Raw genomic sequence first — 18539 nt, forward strand, 5'->3', positions numbered from 1 at the left:
AAAAAAACATATTTTAAAGTTGATATAGTATCTTTGGCAAATTAAAGTTTTACATTAAAAGACCAAAGGATAAACAAAAAAATAAGAACTAACTTTCTATAATTTTGTGGAAAAATGGAATTAAAAGATAATACTAATCTTTCTATGAACTCATAGATTTTACATACAGGAACTACAATTATCCATTCATGGGTCCTCTCTGTTAAAATATAATTTTTTAATGTGACAACATTGGTTACTGGGTTTTTATGGCATGATTCATGGATATTTGTCTAGAACATTCCAAATAAAAATCAAGATTACTCTTTCAATTATGAACAATTCTGTACCTTTAAAACTTACTTCAGACACACAGTATCATAATTTTTTAAAGGACATGCAAAAAGTACTTATACTAATTTCAAAAGAAAAAACAAGGCTGACAAAATAAACTAGCTTACAATTATCAATAAATGAAAAACCATAAACAGTTTGAAATTCGAACGAATGGAGCTGTACTACATATTTGAAAAAATAATTTTATCCCAACAAATGAAAATGGCTACATTATAAGAAGAAAACATTTAAGTATTCAATTATAACAACTGATAGTTTAGTAGTACTCTAACAATCTAAAATATCTAGGTTTCTGTCTCCAAGTCAAAAAATAATGAAATAAATTCAGTCAGCAAAATAAAATAAAATAAAATAAAAATTATAGATAATACTTATATTTAAGCTCTTAGACTAATGCTACTCTAGTGTACTTCATTAATGTTTCCCTTGAAACTACCAGTGATAGTTAATTTTATGTGTCTACTTGACTGGATCACAGGATGTTCAGATATTTGCTACTTTAGTCTACTTCATTTTTGATCTACATTTATTTTTCACTTCTCCAATTCTAAACAGCTGTAAATGACAGTGATACTGAACCTACTGTTAGAGACTAGAGTGAGCCACAAATTCTACATGTGCTTCCATAAAATGCCAACATACAATAACAAAGTCTGATACCTTGGCTTCCAAACTGTTTTGAAGCTGACTCACAGTTAGAAATAGANAACAAAGTCTGATACCTTGGCTTCCAAACTGTTTTGAAGCTGACTCACAGTTAGAAATAGATTTTACTTTGCAACCCTGTACATGCCTACCTATAGGCAAACATGTAAACAAATTGAAACAAATGTCAGCAATACCGACACACTACTTGGAATAGAGTCTGATATTTTACCATTTAAAAAATGCTGGTTGCTGAAAAACAATTACTAATTACTTTCCACTAAATTAATTTCCCAATTCACTACTGGGCCTTGACTTGTAGTTTGAAAATTATCGATCTAGTAAATCTTATGGTTCAGTAAATTATATTAAATATATACATACTTTGATTGTGTCAGAACTCAACAATGTCTGTGGGGACCTTGAAGGAGAATCAGAAGAATGCTGGAAAGAAAAAAGAATAGAAAAGAAAAAGAAAGAAAGAAAGAAAGAAAAGAAAAAGACAAGCCTGTGAGGCATCATACTAAAGTAGAGAAAAACAAAGAGAAGCGAAGCAAATATTTGAATTGCACATTCTAGTCTAAGGCATTACCATAGACAAGGAATCCTGTAAGACCTTATCAATGGTAGCACAGACCTCTTCAGTTTGCTGCCTGAGCTGTGCAGGAAAACACAACTGGAAGAATTGAAACCAAGTACTGGGTTAGCAATGGGTTTGCGGATTGCATACCAAAAGCAGGGGTAATCTGAAGTCATTACCTCCACAGGTAGGTCTAATGTGTTGTCCTTGGAGACACTTTCAGTCTTGGCTGGTTCATCTAGTGCCTAGTGATAAATGAAATAGTTCTCATATGAGGCTTCTAGTCAAATATAAATGTAGTAGAAAAGTCTCTTCAAAGAAAGATTTGTATATCTCAGTATCTCTAAGAAAAAAAAATTTATGAATCATTTGATGAGGCATTCTCTAATGTGTAGGCATTTTAAATGTGGTTTTTTCTTATTCAGTTCTTCTGTCTACTAATTTGGGCATGCAGCAGAGACAGTGCCAGGTGTTCATCAGATACTTTCATTATCTTGAGCACAATTATACAACATTTTCTTGGCNGTAGTAGAAAAGTCTCTTCAAAGAAAGATTTGTATATCTCAGTATCTCTAAGAAAAAAAAAATTTATGAGTCATTTGATGAGGCATTCTCTAATGTGTAGGCATTTTAAATGTGTTTTTTTCTTATTCAGTTCTTCTGTCTACTAATTTGGGCATGCAGCAGAGACAGTGCCAGGTGTTCATCAGATACTTTCATTATCTTGAGCACAATTATACAACATTTTCTTGGCCTTAAGAATATAAGTGTGGGCTTGTGAGGGATTCTCATTGAGTGCAATAAAAAGGGACGTGTAACTTCTGGGGCAAGGGAGTTAGAAGTGGACATGACTTTCATCATTCACTCTCTCATCTTCTTCAGATAACTGAGATGCAAGAGGAAAGTAGACAACACTACTGAGTCACAGAGGACAGCCAAGTCGAGCTACACTGAACTATGATGTGGGAAGAAAATAAACATTGATACTGTTAAGCCACAGAATTGTCAAGGTTTTTCTATCGTAGCAGCTGGTATTGCTTACATTAACTAATGAAGGCACCATAGACTATCTTTTTTTTTAGAAATTAACCTTAAAATTTTTCCATTCGTACTAAGGTCTAACCCAAGCAATCCAAAATCTGAGAACGCTTCATATAATATGTAGGAATCTTGAAATTATACCATTCAATTCACGCCCCTGCTTGTTTTTGTGTTCTAATTGCCATATGAATTACATTTAAATATGTTCAAAACATCATGTTACCATGTTGTAATTTTTGCTTTAAATAATTATTTGTATTTTAACAAAATTTCAACAAAAAAAAATATTTTATAGTTTCTCACATATCCACCATTTCTCATGCTCTGCATTTCTCTTCAAAGTTCTGAGTTTATATTTACCATTATCTTCCCTTAGCCTGAAAAACTTGCTTTAGTCCTTTTTTGTAGTACAAGTCTGCTATCAAGAAATTCTCTTAGTGTTTTGTTTTTAACTGAAAATATCCTCACTTTCTCTTCTTTCTTGAAGGAACTTTTCCTGGATAAAGAATGTAGAGTTTCTTTTGTTCTCTCAGCATTATCAAGGTGTCATTCAATTGTCTTCTGGCTTCCATTGTTTCTGATGAGAAGTTAGGTATCATTGTGTTGCTGTTTCTTTGTACGTAGGGTACTATTTTTCTCTGTCTGCTTTCAAGATTTTCTCTTTTTATTTGACATTTAGAAGTTTGATAGTGATGTGCCTTGGCATGGTTTTCTATCTTTTAAAACTTCTTGAAATTATCTGAGCTTGAAAATATACATTTATATACATTTATATCTTTCATCAATTTGGAAAACTTTTGTCCATTAGTTTCTTCAAATATTTTTGCCACTCCATTCTCTCTCTCTTCTCTCCTTTTGATATTCCACCTATATTTTGATATTATTCCACATGTCATTTCCACCCCCACCCCCACCTCCCATTTTTCAAATCAGGCAATTTCTATCAATCTACATGTTCAATGACACTTCTGTATTTTCTCTTACTTTTAAGTTTTCTCTTAAATTAATCCACTGAATTTTAATTTTCACTTTTATTTTTCAGTTCTAGAATTTCCATTTGATTCCATTTTATATTTTCTATTTTTGTGATAAGAATTCCCATACTTAATTCATTATGAGCACTTTTTTTACACACTTCAGAATATTTATATTAACAAATTTGAAATCCTTACCAGCTAATTACTATATATGAAAAAACTGGGTTGATCCCTATGGATTATATTTTTTCTTGAGTATGGTTTACATTATTCTGTTTCCTTGTATGTCTAGAAACTTTGAATTATAGCCTGAATATTTTAAATGATGTGTTACAAAGACTGCAAATTCTGTTACAGTCTCCTGAAGAGAATTATTTTGTTGTTTAGTTGTAACATGCAGTTAATTTGGCTCCAATGTCTCTGTCTCCCTGATGGTGGGCAGCAACTGAAAACTTTGTTCAGTTATTTTAAGCTTAGCTGGGTTTAATGGGCACATATATAATTCAATAGTCATCCAGAGACTTGAGGAGAATTTATTTACATACAGCATTTGAGGCTCCCCTTCTGTGACTCTCTCTTTTCCTGGGTTCCTCCCCAGCTTTTCAGTTCCCCATGTGATCTTGTACTCTGTTCTCTGATAGCTTGTTCAGTTAAGTCTGCAAATTTCTTGCTGAGTTTTACCTGCTTCATGGAGAGCAGACCAGGGGATACCCATAAGGTGAAAAATCATAAAATCTAAAAAGTAACCCAATGCCATTTTCTTCTCACAAGCATTGACTTTACTGCATTTCTACTTGTACTTGGTAATGCTCCAGCATCTCCAGATGAATCTTTATATATATATATATATATTCATTCATTCATTCATTTATATAATCTTTATATATAAATATATACACACATATATATATATAATCTAGAGTTTATCATTATCTGCAAAACAGTTGGTCCAGTATAAGCTATTCCTCCATTTCCAGAAGCAGAATAGGCAAACAAATTTTAATGTAAATTTAATTAAAATTTTCCAGCACACATTTTCTTTATCTCAAAGATTGTACGAATTTAAATTTCAAGCCCACCTCAGTTAGGCTTATAGTTAGAGGCTTTTTTCCTACCCTGAGTCCAGACTAATATAGGAAAATGTGCTTGTCATTTCCCTTTGCAATTTTTTTTTCTCATCCATCTTGCAATTGAGTGTAACCCTTCAATAATCCTGATTTTTTATGATAGGGAAGCAATTCTAGTTTTCTATCTCATTCATCCCCAAGTCTTTCTCTCCTCTTGCCAAGTTGACAATAAATCTCAATCTTTATTATCAGTTAACTTAATACCTTCAGAACAACCAAAGCATCAGTGTCCTGATAGACATTATAAATCTCAGCCTATTTTTTGGTATTTGAACCTTGAGGATTTCCCCAACTATTTTATGAGTTCAGCTTTATATTGGGTTGAACCACAAGAAATTACCAGCATTCAACTGAGAATGACTTACAACAAATGTCAATTTCATGTGGTTCAACCTATTTTTAATAAATTTTCAAATTTTTGATCATTTATTTTAGGTGTTTTACAATAGGAAGTATTTTAAACTATATAGTTTCAATCTGCTTTCAACATCTGACAAGCTACCACTATTAATGTTATTCAGAAAATATGTGTTATGAGTTCTGAAGGCAATTACAAACAGGTCACCAAAAATGTGGATAAGTAATTGCACACTAATTAAAGTAAGTGACTGGTCCCTGAAGTCAGATACTTTAAAGAGAAAAATGATCACTTGAATATATATCTTCTGGTAGATTTTTAAACAAACAAAAGACTCAGTTCTTTATTGTCATTTCTTATATAACTTTTTAGAATTATAGGCCACCCTGTCTCTTATTTAGATTTCCTTCCTATTCCTGATTTCTTCATTATTCTGATGTAGTCATATCCTGACTAGAAAGTGTCATTTCAGCCATGGAACAATGGAATCCATTGCTCATCAGAATCTATTTTCTTTCTTCTAACAGAGTCAGGGATATAACAGATCCAGAACTAACAGGCACCATGTCCAGTTACTACAGTCGTCATTCTTGCACAGGATATAACCCATAAAAATTCAGGTAAATGCCAAGTAAAAGGCAAGATCAAACTATTCGTTCATTTTAATAACTCATGAAGAAAAATGCTGTCTGAAGAGTTTTGTTTTCAAAATTTACTTCTCTTTATTACATAACAAAATTCAGAAGACTGGCAATGAAAACCTAATAGAAAAACTTGACTGTCTCTTTCTCACCATAAAAAAATCTCTCATATGCTTTCTTCCTTTATCCTCTAAAATTATGATTAATCAATGAGAATGATTGGCAGGGAACAGAAAATTTCATAAAAGTAACTTCTAGCTGGTGTTCAGATGGTTTAATTTTTTCCTGACATGGTGTTCGAATCACCTCCTATGCACCCTGTTGGTGAGGGAGATGTTTCTTTCCTAGTGTTGTGGGGATGGCTGAATACATACCCTTGACTGGACAGATGAAATCAACAGATTACTAGCCACATATACTCACAGTCTATGGGAAGAGGACACTGCATTCAATCCAGGGCCACACAAGGGAGAAAGTCAACCCGGGGGCTGTGGGTATCAAGAAGTTGAGGTGCCCCATGGTTCCCACTGTGATTGGCTTGTTTGAATAATTCTGAAGAAACTGGAACCTACTGCTAAGGCATAAACAGGAACTGCACCTCGTCATTTTAATGAGGAGGATTCCTTGGCTAGGGGACCTTATCTGCAGGAGCAGAGTCAGTTAGTCCATTTGAGGCTCTCCAAATTTAAGCACATGTCAGGATAGCACACAATATTGGACTTTAATTTTAGGCCTTACACATGACCTCTACTAGTGATAATTACACAGAAGAAAAATCTCAGAAGTTAAAAACCAGGACTAAAAAAAAACTCCTTAGGAAAGAAGTTTGTCCTGGCACCTTCTCACCTTTCCAACAATGACTTCCATCCTCTCCTCACTAGCACGCTTCCCATTAACCACCAAGAACCACTTGAGTTTTTTCAACTTGTGTGATCTTTTTTACAACATGTTATTTAATTATTTGTTTCTTTTTATGGTAACCATCATGGTAACCTTTTTTTTTTTAATTGAAACATTGATTATATTTATTTGTGGGATACAGAGTTGAATATCAATACATGTACACAATGTGTCTATTGGGCTCCAAAGCAAAATGCATTCAGGTGTTGGGTTCTATCCCAAAGTAGCAACTATGGCAGCAGCCTGGGACCAGGGGGTTGAGGGCAGCTCTGTGTGAACTCCCTCCCTGGATCAGTGCAGTTGTGTGGGCTGCCAACAATTCTCCACACTGGACACACAGCCCACAAGGGCAGCATGATTCCCCTGTGGTTTGGGCCACTGGACCCCTGTACCACATTTGCTCACCTCCCTCCTTTGGCAAAAATTACTCCCGGGTCCTTGCTGCTCCTGGCTGGGGGATGCAGTGATGGAGGCCAGGAATTTTCTTTAATTTGCTGTGTTGCTAACCTGAGTTTCTGCACTCACCAGCATCTCTGCTACTCCTTTGATGTGTTCCAGCTCTCTCTTCCAGTTATGTTCATCCAAGCATAGTTGCATGTTCAACATATTCTCTGCTTTTGTGGGAGAGACGAGCATGGGTCCTTCTAGTTGGCCATCTTGCTCCACCCTCCCTGTAGTACGTGTTATTAACTCACCCTAAATCATCATTCCCCCACTTCAGTTCACTTAAAGAATTCCTATTCATCCTGAAGATCCAAATCAAACTGCTTGATAATATCTTTCTTGACTGTCACACAAGGCAAAATCTTTCACTCCCTGGCTGGGGCACCATATCACTTTGCACATACCCTAAGCATGTTGTATCATAATTACTTTTTAAATTGTATTTCTTTTTGTTGTTGATGTTGTTTTGACCAGTAAGGGGATCACAACCCTTGGCACAGTGTGGTCTGCACCACGCTCAGGCAGTGAGCACACCGGCCATCCCTATATAGGATCCAAACCCACGGCCTCAGTGCTACCAGCGCCGCACTCTCCCGAGTGAGCCACGGGGCTGGCCCTAGATTGTATTTCTACCCTATTAGACCATTTGTCTTGTTAGGGTCAGGTAAATATGATATTTATCTTTGTAGCCCCAGGATAGAGAATAAGAAAGGTGCTCAGTAAAGATCTTCAGGATGGATTTAAACCAATGAATACATGGAGTTAATTTAAATACATAAATTAATCATAAAAATAGTATGATTTTAATGCTCTCTGGTAAAATGCTCTAGAAAAGTGGTTTAAACTCTATGAATATTTTAATTAACAAACTATTTTCCATATTAGTATTAAATTCATTTACCATCAAAGATCTTAGCATATTATCACTGTAAGTGCAATGAGACTATTATTATTTTTAATCCAAAAGCAGATAAGGATGTTATTTTAGTTAGTCTGTAGGAACTTACTACAGGCACTACAACTTTTATTAAGCTATTTAAAATATTGAAATTCACTCAAAGAATGTCCAAGCTATCTACTCAGGCCCCTGGAAAAGCTAATGAAGATAACTGGCATTAGGTTAGTAAACCTAAAAGTTTGCAATGGGGCAAATAGTTAGACTGCATTAAAAAAAAAAAAAAAAAAAATTAAGGGAGCTTACTTTGACCTTAAAAATCCTTGAAATTTACTAGAAATTATTTTTCATTGACTGGAAGTTATTTGTCAAATATGTCATTTTGTTCCACTTCTTCTAGCAAGCATAAAAAGTAGCTTTTTCCCCCACCATTCAAAAATTTATTACAGGAAAATATTTTAAGTCTCCATTAATAAAAAGTCTGATCATACATTGCTTTTTGATAAGTTAGCCAGCAGCATTACATTGTCCAGCAGACTCTCAATGTCTACACCACCTGCCCATTAGTCACTTAATAGACATCCATGTTTTCAGATTGACTGCTGAGGTATCATCACAATGCTTGTGTTCAGGAACTCTTATTTTACTTAATAATGGCCCCAAAGCACAAGAGTACTGATGCTGACAATTCCAATATGCCAAAAAGAAGCCATAAAGTGTTTTCTTTAAGTGAAAAGTTCAAAGTTCTTGACTTAATGAGGAAAGAAAAAAAAAATTGTATGCTGAGGTTGCTAAGATCCACAATAAGAACAAAACTTCTCTTAGTAAAATTGTGAAGGAAAAATAAATTTGCGCTAGTTTTGCTGTTGTCCCTCAAACTGCAAAAGTTGCAACCATAGAGAGTGATAAGTGCTTAGTTAAGCTCGAGAAGGAATTAAATTTCCATGTGAATGGAAGACATGAACAGAAACATGTTCCAACTGATGGCAGTCAGGATCAGTACTATCTGCCATTTCAGACATCACTGGGAGTCCCTCAGATAAGGAGGGAGTACTGTACATGGAAAAAGTCTAACTTGCTCCCTTAGGAAATAGGATTCAGTTCTAAAAATCTGAAGATCAAATGAATTAGTTATACTCTAAATGTAATTAGGAAGCAAACTGCCTCCAAAAGAAGAGTGATCTAAAAAGACTGGTAAACTTATTGTTATGCCTAGACTATCAGATTGAATTTCAAAAATTTCCTGCATGAGTTACTATATTTTAGCAATGATCAAATAAACCCACTAAAAACGATTCATGTAAAGCATAAATGCTCCTATACTGTGTTAATCTGACTAGCTATTAGGTGGAATAAATCCACTGAGAACTACAAAAGACCTGATTAACACAAAACCATTTGCAGGATTGGATATATACTCGGAAAAATAAATCTCACTTTGATCATCTAGTTGGGGATTCCAGTCTGAATAGCATTCACCTCTAAAGAAAAGGAAAAATAAAAATAAAAAAGTACACTACAAGCCAAAGGACCTTGCATATTTGTAAAAGTACAATTTTTTTAAATACCTAGGCATAGTTAACAGTAGATTATTTTCATATGATTGGTTTAAAAATGCCGAGAACTGAGGAACTCTACTTGGTATTTTTAGTCCCAAAAGCTATGGAAGGTTGAATGACTGTTCCTCCAACAACACAGAAGGGATTTTTTGCAAAACATGAGAACCAATTATAAATCCATTTTACAAAGGCTCCATGGCAAGAGAATCCATACTTTCCCTTCATTTAATTAAGGATATCAGAAGGGCGTTCCTTATTTCCAGCCAGCACCTCTTTCACTCATCTCTTTCAGTTGCTCAAGGAACTGAGCTGGTTCGCAAGCCCTCATTCACTCAAGTCTTCTAAGACTAAATTATGTCCAATTCCCTTTAATTGTTGTTCCTCATAAAAACAAAATACTTTTGTAGCTCTAATTTATAAGGATTTAAATACATTTTAGCAAGTAATAAAAAAAGTGCTGTAGAGAAGGATCAGAAATCATCTTTTGCTCAATATTTCACTTTAGCTAATTGATGTCACTGTTGTGTACTGAGAAGGGAAAGGCTGAGAGACAATCAGCTCTTATTTGAGGTTTGATTCAGCAACTTACCAGCCCTAATGGTTTGGGGAATTTACTTGGTATCACTGAGCATCAAACTCTTCACAGGGTCATGAAGATGGTAAAGCATTTAGCTCAGTGTCTGATACTCTAGTGTACTCAGTGTGTCAGTCATTTTGATCAGACTGTCTAATAGCCAAAAGGTGCCAAGTCTAAAACCAACTTACTTCTCTAGCAGAAGGCCTGTGTTAGTTTGTTTGTGTTGCTATATCGACTACCGCAGACTAGGTATTTATAAACAACAGAAGTTCATTTAGCTCACAGTTCTGGGGGCTAAGAAGTTCAAGAGCATGGTGCCAGCATCTTTGGGGGCTTTCTTGCTGCATCGTGTCATAGAGGAGGACAGCACGTGGTAAGAGAGCAAGAGTGTATATGTGTCAGCTCAGGTTTCTCTTCATCTTATTACAAAGTCACCATGGGGTCCCCACCCCGATGACCTTATCCAATCCTAATTATCTCCCAAAGGTCCCACCTCCAATCAACATATGAATTTGAAGATTAAGTTTCCAACACATGAAATTTGGGGAAAACATTCAAACCAAAGCAAGGCCTTTTGTAGTGTTTCTATAGAATTATAATTAATGAGGCTTATTCTATCCTAAAGAAATACTCTTTCTTATTATTGTTCAAATGTCATACACTGGGCCCTTTTTTAATTTATAGTCCTACCAGCAAAAATTTGCCTTAAGATCCTGTAGAATAAAATTTGAAATTTGAAAGACCTACCTACCCAGCCCCAAACTAAATTCATTCATTCAATGAACATTTAACAAAAAACTACTACATTTCCTCAAAAAAGTTTACAGTAGAGAAAAAACTATTAACTATGCATAACTAAATATGGTTTGGTATCTGCTCTAAAAGCATTTATATGCACATGGTAGAAAACAACCTGAGGAAAACCGATTAGCATAGATTTGAGTCCTGAACACTTCTCCATTGCTGAAGAAATCTGGAAGCACACTTTTCTGTCATACTCATCTAAATTAAGCAATGTCTCTCTAATATAGGTCATGTACTAAATTAGCCACCAGGTTTTGTTAAATTTTTGAGACATGCATAGATCTTAAAATACTCTCGCTCAAAAACATATGTTTAATCAGATTGGAGTTTAACAGCTTTAAAAAATTATACAGGCATCTTAGAATAAATTGATTTGACAACTGACAGGATATATCAAATCTTTGCCTTTCTATTTTGAAACCAAAGTTTTTACTATCATCTTCAATATAGCTATTCTTTATCTTCCACAAGAAAAAAGGATTTATAGCCTACAACTTTCAATTTAAATAATTTATCCTGTAATTTAAATTGAGCTGCTCTAGAATTCTTCTGTCAAATACATACACGCTTATGAATTAAATTTATCTTGAAAATGGCAGATAGCAATGCCATTTGTTAGGAAAATTGTACCTAACCCTAGCCTCACCTTTGTCCTGAGAAATTCTTGTGAGAAAAGAAACAGAGAATTTAAATTACTTTCAAAGAAAAAAATTTATGATTTGTCATGGAAGAGATATTAATCACTTTTAAGAAAATAAAATGCTTACTCTTTGATTTTTTGTAAATATTACTTCATCTTTCCTTTCCTTAATACAATTGCACAACAAAAATAATAATCAATTTGCTTGGAATATTAATATGTGCCAAACATATTAATTTTAACTTTTTACCTATTGCTATTAGACTCAGATGATAAGAAGAAAAATTAGTCAATAGGAGAGAGAGAAATCTTTAACATTCTCTGAAAAAGACAGCAGTCCATGCATTGAGACTAAAAATAATGTCCATATTAAAGTTATTTTGTCTATAGACCTCAGTATATTATTAAACATATTGTAATAAAGTCCATGGACAGTCACAAATACATGTTAATCTGATTATTTGATAATTACTTGTTTTTCATCCTCATGTCAGTCTTGGAGAAAATGATTTTGGGCAGGCAATTAAACCAAAGATTCTAAAGCCAACACATTAAAATAATTATCTCATCTATAAAGCCTTAGTTAAGACATAAGCTAAAAATGCTTCCTTTCTAAACAGTTACAGAGAAAAAAATGATAGAATATGAAATAAGCTATAAATTTAAGTTTTGATGCAGGCAATAAATTACAGAACAGAAGTACCAGAAACTTCATGTCCCCTGCCAACAAAATGTACTCTTTTGAAAATGATGGGCTTTGTCCAGGAGTGGTTAAAGCTGAAACCAACCCAGTGATTCAATAATAGCTTAATGACACATTGCGAGGGATGCTTGTATTTCAATTTGGAGAAAATCTTGCTTTTAAAAACTGTATTATATTCAGAAACTAATTCTGTTTTCTCTTTAATTATACTATGCGCTATAGTACAGAATGTGGCTTAAGATAGCCATCATGAGTATAATCTTATTGGGAAGAGAATTAATTGTTGAAATAAAGACTTTAATTATATATATATATATGAATATTAGTTCTATCTTCAAGGTATTCCATAGTATGGACCTTAACTAAGTGTTATAATGAGACCACAGCATCATCCGACCCCTTAATTGTGGTGGTCTGTGTGATATCAAAGGGATCTCAAAAAAGCTTCTGTGATTTAAAATATTCCAAAATGTTGATTCTTCTCAAAATAGATGAGTTTCTGAAAATTATAGTTTGAATTTTTCTCTCAGTTTAGAAATAAATCCCCCTGGTTTCAATGCCATAGGACAAAGTCTATTGTATAAACATACAGGTAAAAAGGACTAAAGTGCGAAATTTACTTTTTAAAAATTACAACACCCAAGATAGCAGCACAACATCATTCAAGAAATATTATTAAAAATGGAAATAAACTCTCATAAAATCTTTAGATAAGACCTTTGTTATTTAAAAATTCTCACTGAGAAACACATAACATGGGAAAGCCAGCAGAAAATATGTGGACTTATACAAAGGATCTAAAGAAGAAAAAGAACATTCACATCATATCTTGTGACCTTTGATTAATTCAAATATTTGTGGTCCCAAAACAATTTATCTTTGCCAAGAGACAACTACCTACACTAGTGTTTACACGATAATTCATTTCCCCCTAAAATAACATTATTTTTAATTAGATGTCATAATATTTACATTTTGTTGTACCAAAAATAAAAATAGTAATTTTTCTACAAAATTTTTACTTAAAATTAAAAGCACAAAGCCTGTCCCATATGAACTTGTCTTAGGTTAACTATACATCAATACAATCATATACATTTATAAAATGGGTTTGTGATGAAATTGGAAATTATTCCAATAATTCCTCATTTCTAATGACTAACAAATAGATTTTAATCTCTATAATCCATTTAACTGGAAGAGAAGAGAGCTGGTGGTCAGAGATTCTGGAACCAGTACTGATATCCAGTCTTATCTCACAGAAGACTCCCAGAAAGAATTAACTGTCATTTTTCTAAATAGGAAATTAATATAGTAGCAGCACACAGTTTCAGGAGAATGGGCCCATGTGAGGAAAGACAGCATAAGGGAGGAAACCACGACACAGCAGTCTCCTAGTCTCCTCGCTGCTGAGGGAGAAAGATTCTCACATATCTGTGAAGCCAGACACTGTGACCAGATTCGACACAGCAGTCTCCTAGTCTCCTCGTGGCCTCGCTGCTGAGGGAGAAAGATTCTCACATATCTGTGAAGCCAGACACTGTGACCAGATTCCAAAAATGTCTATCTGAAATGGGCAGAGGGTCTGTGGTGTGCAGACACTGCCACCATGACTCCCCGTGTTGGCCCTAGACAGCAGGATAAGGGGTGACTGGGGAAAGTGCTACCTCCCATTTCCTCCAGGAACCTCCTGAAATCAGTATTTTAGGCCCATAACATCCTATAACAAGCTATAAAAGGTAGGAATTCAGGAAAGAAGATAGAGAAAAAGTTGCAGACTTTCCAGCAGGGTAGAGATTCTCCAGTTCAAAGCATTTAGATGTATAGAACATAGACTGTAGACCATACGTGGATAACTTGGAATTATTTTCAGAGATATATACTGTAAAAAAATGTTGTCCACTTAGTGTTCACCTATATGCTACTTAGCATTTCACACTAACAATCCGTACTTTTTAGACAAGAGGTCATACAAAGGTTTTATTTTCCAGATCATACTGAAAGAGAAAGAATTTACATTTATAAACCAATGATCAAAATACCACCTGGTTGACAAACATTAACATCTTAACAAATGATAGGAACAGTATTTGAAACACAATAATTACACAGAAAAAAAATGAGCTTAATGCTCTAAGAGATAAATTGCTTAAATACATCATCATAAGGATAATTTATGAAATGCATAATTTCACAGACTTGGTAACTGATTTCACTTTGATTCCAATATGAATCCTACACTTGGCCTTCATTTGAGCATACATAATGCACTTATTAAACAAGAGGCTTTAATTTAATTTACTTACTGAAGTAACATCCTATAATTTTATAATTAATGACTCTTAATAGCAAAGCAAAAATGTCCTGGAGACATGTGAAAGCAGCTGGGTCGTGAGGAGTGATCACAATCCTCCCTCCCATTTCTGGAGATAGGATCAATGGTTGACAAGAATGAATGAGGAGGTTTATCCCATGATAGGATCTGTGGGGCTAAGTTGGACACTCAGCTATAGTATCTCGGTAACAGGATAGTATAGTGGTGGAAGCCACGATTAATCACCAAGTCTGCACCAGTCAATGACCAAGGTGGTCCCATGATAGGATCTGTGGGGCTAAGTTGGACACTCAGCTATAGTATCTCGGTAACAGTATAGTATAGTGGTGGAAGCCACGATTAATCACCAAGTCTGCACCAGTCAATGACCAAGGTGGCCAGGTGCCTGCATGTAACTCCATTTCACCTCAACTTTTTTGATCAACATGGATAAAGGTGGAAGTTCTTAAAAATAACGACTATTTAATATTCCAAAGGATGTGAATCCATCCAAATCTGAATCAAGTTTCCCAAGGCCACTTGACAGTGAGCTAGACATCTCTAGGTTCATGTCCAGGCTCTAGAGATAAATCAATGATATCTCCAGTTATATTCACCAAGATGCTTTCATCACATCATCTAAACTAAGAGCAGCATTTTAGTTTAGTAGAGGAAGAATTATAAAATGAATCTTTCCAACAGAAATTTTTAAAAACATAACAAAAAAATGACATAAGAAAGATAAAATTCACTCTGCTTTTGAGCCAACACTGACCTTCTGTTCCAAAAGCAATGTGTTTGTAGGGATTGCTGCAAAAGCCTTGTAGCTTGACTTGATCTTGTATTGCTAGAATGAGTAACCAGAAAGCAAGAGTGGGGATGAAAAGGGGAAAGAATATGACATAATTTTAGACAGTTCTAGCAAGTCGAATGACACATTATCAAATGAAGAAAAGAGTTATTACAACTTGTTTCTGACAGGAAAAAAATTAGCTTACCAAGTTAACATTTTATTAGAATGAGAAGCAAGGATTTATCACAGTAAAACATAAACCTAGAGATTATAGGCAATTACATGCTTCCAAGTTTCAGAACGTAAAAACATTTATTTTCACAAAACTGTATATAAATCTCCCATTAGCATCATGCCCTCATAGAAGCACTATTCTATTAATGGGGGTGGGGGGTGTTCTATTGGATCCTCAATGGATTATGTTTCTGTTTTATAGTGCCATAATTAAATATTGTGCCAATAAATTTAATTGAGTTCATGATACATTCTCCTACATCATTCATAAAAACAAAAGATCAGAATACATAAAATTCATTAGCAACTTTTAACAAGCAGCAATGTAGTCTATCATCTGAGTACGTTATATCAGCAATTTAATTTCATAATGGAAAAAAAAAGAAGTACAAGGTCTTGATCTTAAACTCATTTTTTTAAAGTTCATCGCCATCTCTTGCACTTTCTAATACAGTGATGTTAATCAGCAAATGATAAAAGTTCCTGAGTTTTAAGTAAAACTCAAAGTAATATGGTTCAGTTTCATGGAGTATTTGGGGGAGAGCAGTGAGCAGGAGGAAGTTGTAGAAATCAGGATAAAATGCACAATCGAAAACCCAGTTTTGATATTGCTCTGGGTCTCAAGCTGCTTAACTAAGTTCAAAGTTCCTACCATTTCAAATGCCTTTGTCTCAGGCAGCTTCCCCAGTGGCCCAGAGCCAGCAGGGAAATTTGCACAGAGGGTCTGCAGAAGAAGACAGTCAAATAAAATTAAACCTTGAGTTTTATACATGTAACTGAAGTGACTTTCATTAAACTAGTGTGATGAAGAAAAGAGGCTGGCACATTCATGTTCCTTAGGAAGAAGTTGAAGTAAAGAGAAATTAGAGTGCCAGACACAGAGGAAGAAAGTAAGCGTCCGGCCAGAAGCAGAACACATCCTCTCTTTTTCCTATTTTTTTCCTATCTATTGTTTTAGAAATAATGAAAAGGAATTAGCAAACTGAAGCCTGGATGCCAGCAGATGACAAAGAAAGCCACCTAAGCCAGATAACCACACTCACACACACACACACATACTCATTTACACACACATACTCTCACACAGAAATATGTATAAATATTCATATGCACACACACAAAATTCACATGCACTGACATACAGTTACACACACACTCATACATACTCATTTACACACACATACTCTCACACAGAAATATGTATATATATTCATATGCACACACACAAAATTCACATGCACTGACATACAGTTACACACACACTCATACACAAACGCACTTTCAGCAAAGCATGCACAAGATCTCAGAAGCTGCACTCTTTTTTTCCAAAAGGTGAACTCTGAATGTTTATTTTCCACTTTCTCTTCTCCAAATAGCTCTTCCCACTCATAAGAAGCTGTGTAGCCTTCCACAAGTCTCTCAACTCTTCTAGGTCTTGCACTCCCATTTCCTACATGAGGGGCAATTGCTGAAGGATGTCTCAGGTTTCTTCAATCCTTAAGTTTCCGCATTTGTCCTGCACTGCTGTCATCCCCAAACAAAAACTTATTTGGATAAGGATTGAAAATAAATGCCATCTCTTCATGGGCAATAGTAGCCAACATTTATTACTAGGCAAATTACATATATTGCCTCATTTAATCTTATAGAAGTCCTATAACTAAAGGGTTAGTAGGAAAAGAAGAGGTCAAGTGACTTGTCCAAGACCACATAGCCCATAAAGAGCCTGCCTAGATCCAATACCCATGCTTTCTCCATAAGATAATATTGTGTTCCAAAGAATATCTGAACAGACCTATAATGCAGAATAAAATATGCCATTCATTTTCTATGACGATTTTATAAATATTTAAGTGTAATAATAATTACAACAACAATAATAATAATAAAACAATAAAAATCACAATGGGCCGAGTACCACTCTAAAAACTTTATGTGACCTATCTCACTTAATTGTCACAAAACAAACCTATTAAGAAGATACCATATTATACCCATTTTATACATGAAAACTGAGGTACAGAAATGTTAAGTAACTTATCCAAGCTTACCAGTTAGACAGTCATAGCTGGGATTTGGACACAGGTACTCTAACTCAACAACTGTGGACTTACTACCTACGCCCTTGCCTCTCATTTCAGGATGCATAATCATTAATAATGTTTGTGTTCTCATCCTCAACTTCTCTAAAGAATATAGTTGCAGAAACCCTGTACAGAGATATCTTGTTAAACTGCACACATAAGACCATAGGATCTTATGATCAGATGTGATATCGAAGGTCATCTGGTTCAACCAAGATGACCTCATCCAAGACATGAATCTCACTGTTCTGTTCAATAGCCTCATGAACACTTCCCCCACCACCCAAGGCAGGACATTCAGGTCTAACTGTTAGAATTGAGACAAAATTCTCACCTACTGAGCCAAAATGTGCTTCCTGCTTACATATTCCATTGGTCCTATTTCTCCCCCTTTGAAATCATGACCCATGCTAACAGTTCTGTTCTGCATGAAAGTTCTACTGCTGCCTTCACCAACCTCTGACACTCAAGTGAAGAATTCCACTACCTTCACCACTTTCTTCTGTCAATATTCCTTTAAATTTCCAAAACGTATATGTTGAACTAGATTTGTTTTAACACAAAGTAGAATAATCATATCCACAATAGTAACAATAAATTTAATTAATGTAATGAAGATGATAATAATTGGGATTTTCTCATTAGTTTTTGTGAGAGTTTAAAATATACAGGAGAGGAGGTCAGAGTCATTTCATATTGTTGGATCACATGAAATATGTTGTTACCTGAATCCCTAAGCCTTTCACCTTTTTTAAAAATTATTTGCTGTGGGCTGGCCCGGTGGCGCACTGGAGAGTGCGCCGCTTGGGAGTGCGGCGGCGCTCCCACCCAGGGTTTGGATCCCATGTGGAGACCAGTTCCCGCTCACTGGCTGAGCACGGTGCAGG

General features: G+C 34.9%; 1 protein-coding gene across 1 annotated transcript in view; it reads right to left on the reverse strand.

Annotated features, from left to right (window-relative positions):
* Positions 1-18539, reverse strand: part of LOC103608766 (flocculation protein FLO11-like) — a gene marked incomplete at its 5' end in the record, with an annotated part of 52946 nt that overhangs the window by 11217 nt on the left and 23190 nt on the right. Inside the window, 4 exons of the mRNA XM_008593162.1 lie at positions 1366-1425; positions 1574-1657; positions 1741-1806; positions 15317-15388. Coding sequence (XP_008591384.1) covers positions 1366-1425; positions 1574-1657; positions 1741-1806; positions 15317-15388 — 282 coding nt within the window. The remainder of the gene's footprint in view (positions 1-1365; positions 1426-1573; positions 1658-1740; positions 1807-15316; positions 15389-18539) is intronic.

Source organism: Galeopterus variegatus, unplaced genomic scaffold (assembly GCF_000696425.1).
Source record: "Galeopterus variegatus unplaced genomic scaffold, G_variegatus-3.0.2 Scaffold8801, whole genome shotgun sequence".
Lineage (NCBI taxonomy): Eukaryota > Metazoa > Chordata > Mammalia > Dermoptera > Cynocephalidae > Galeopterus > Galeopterus variegatus.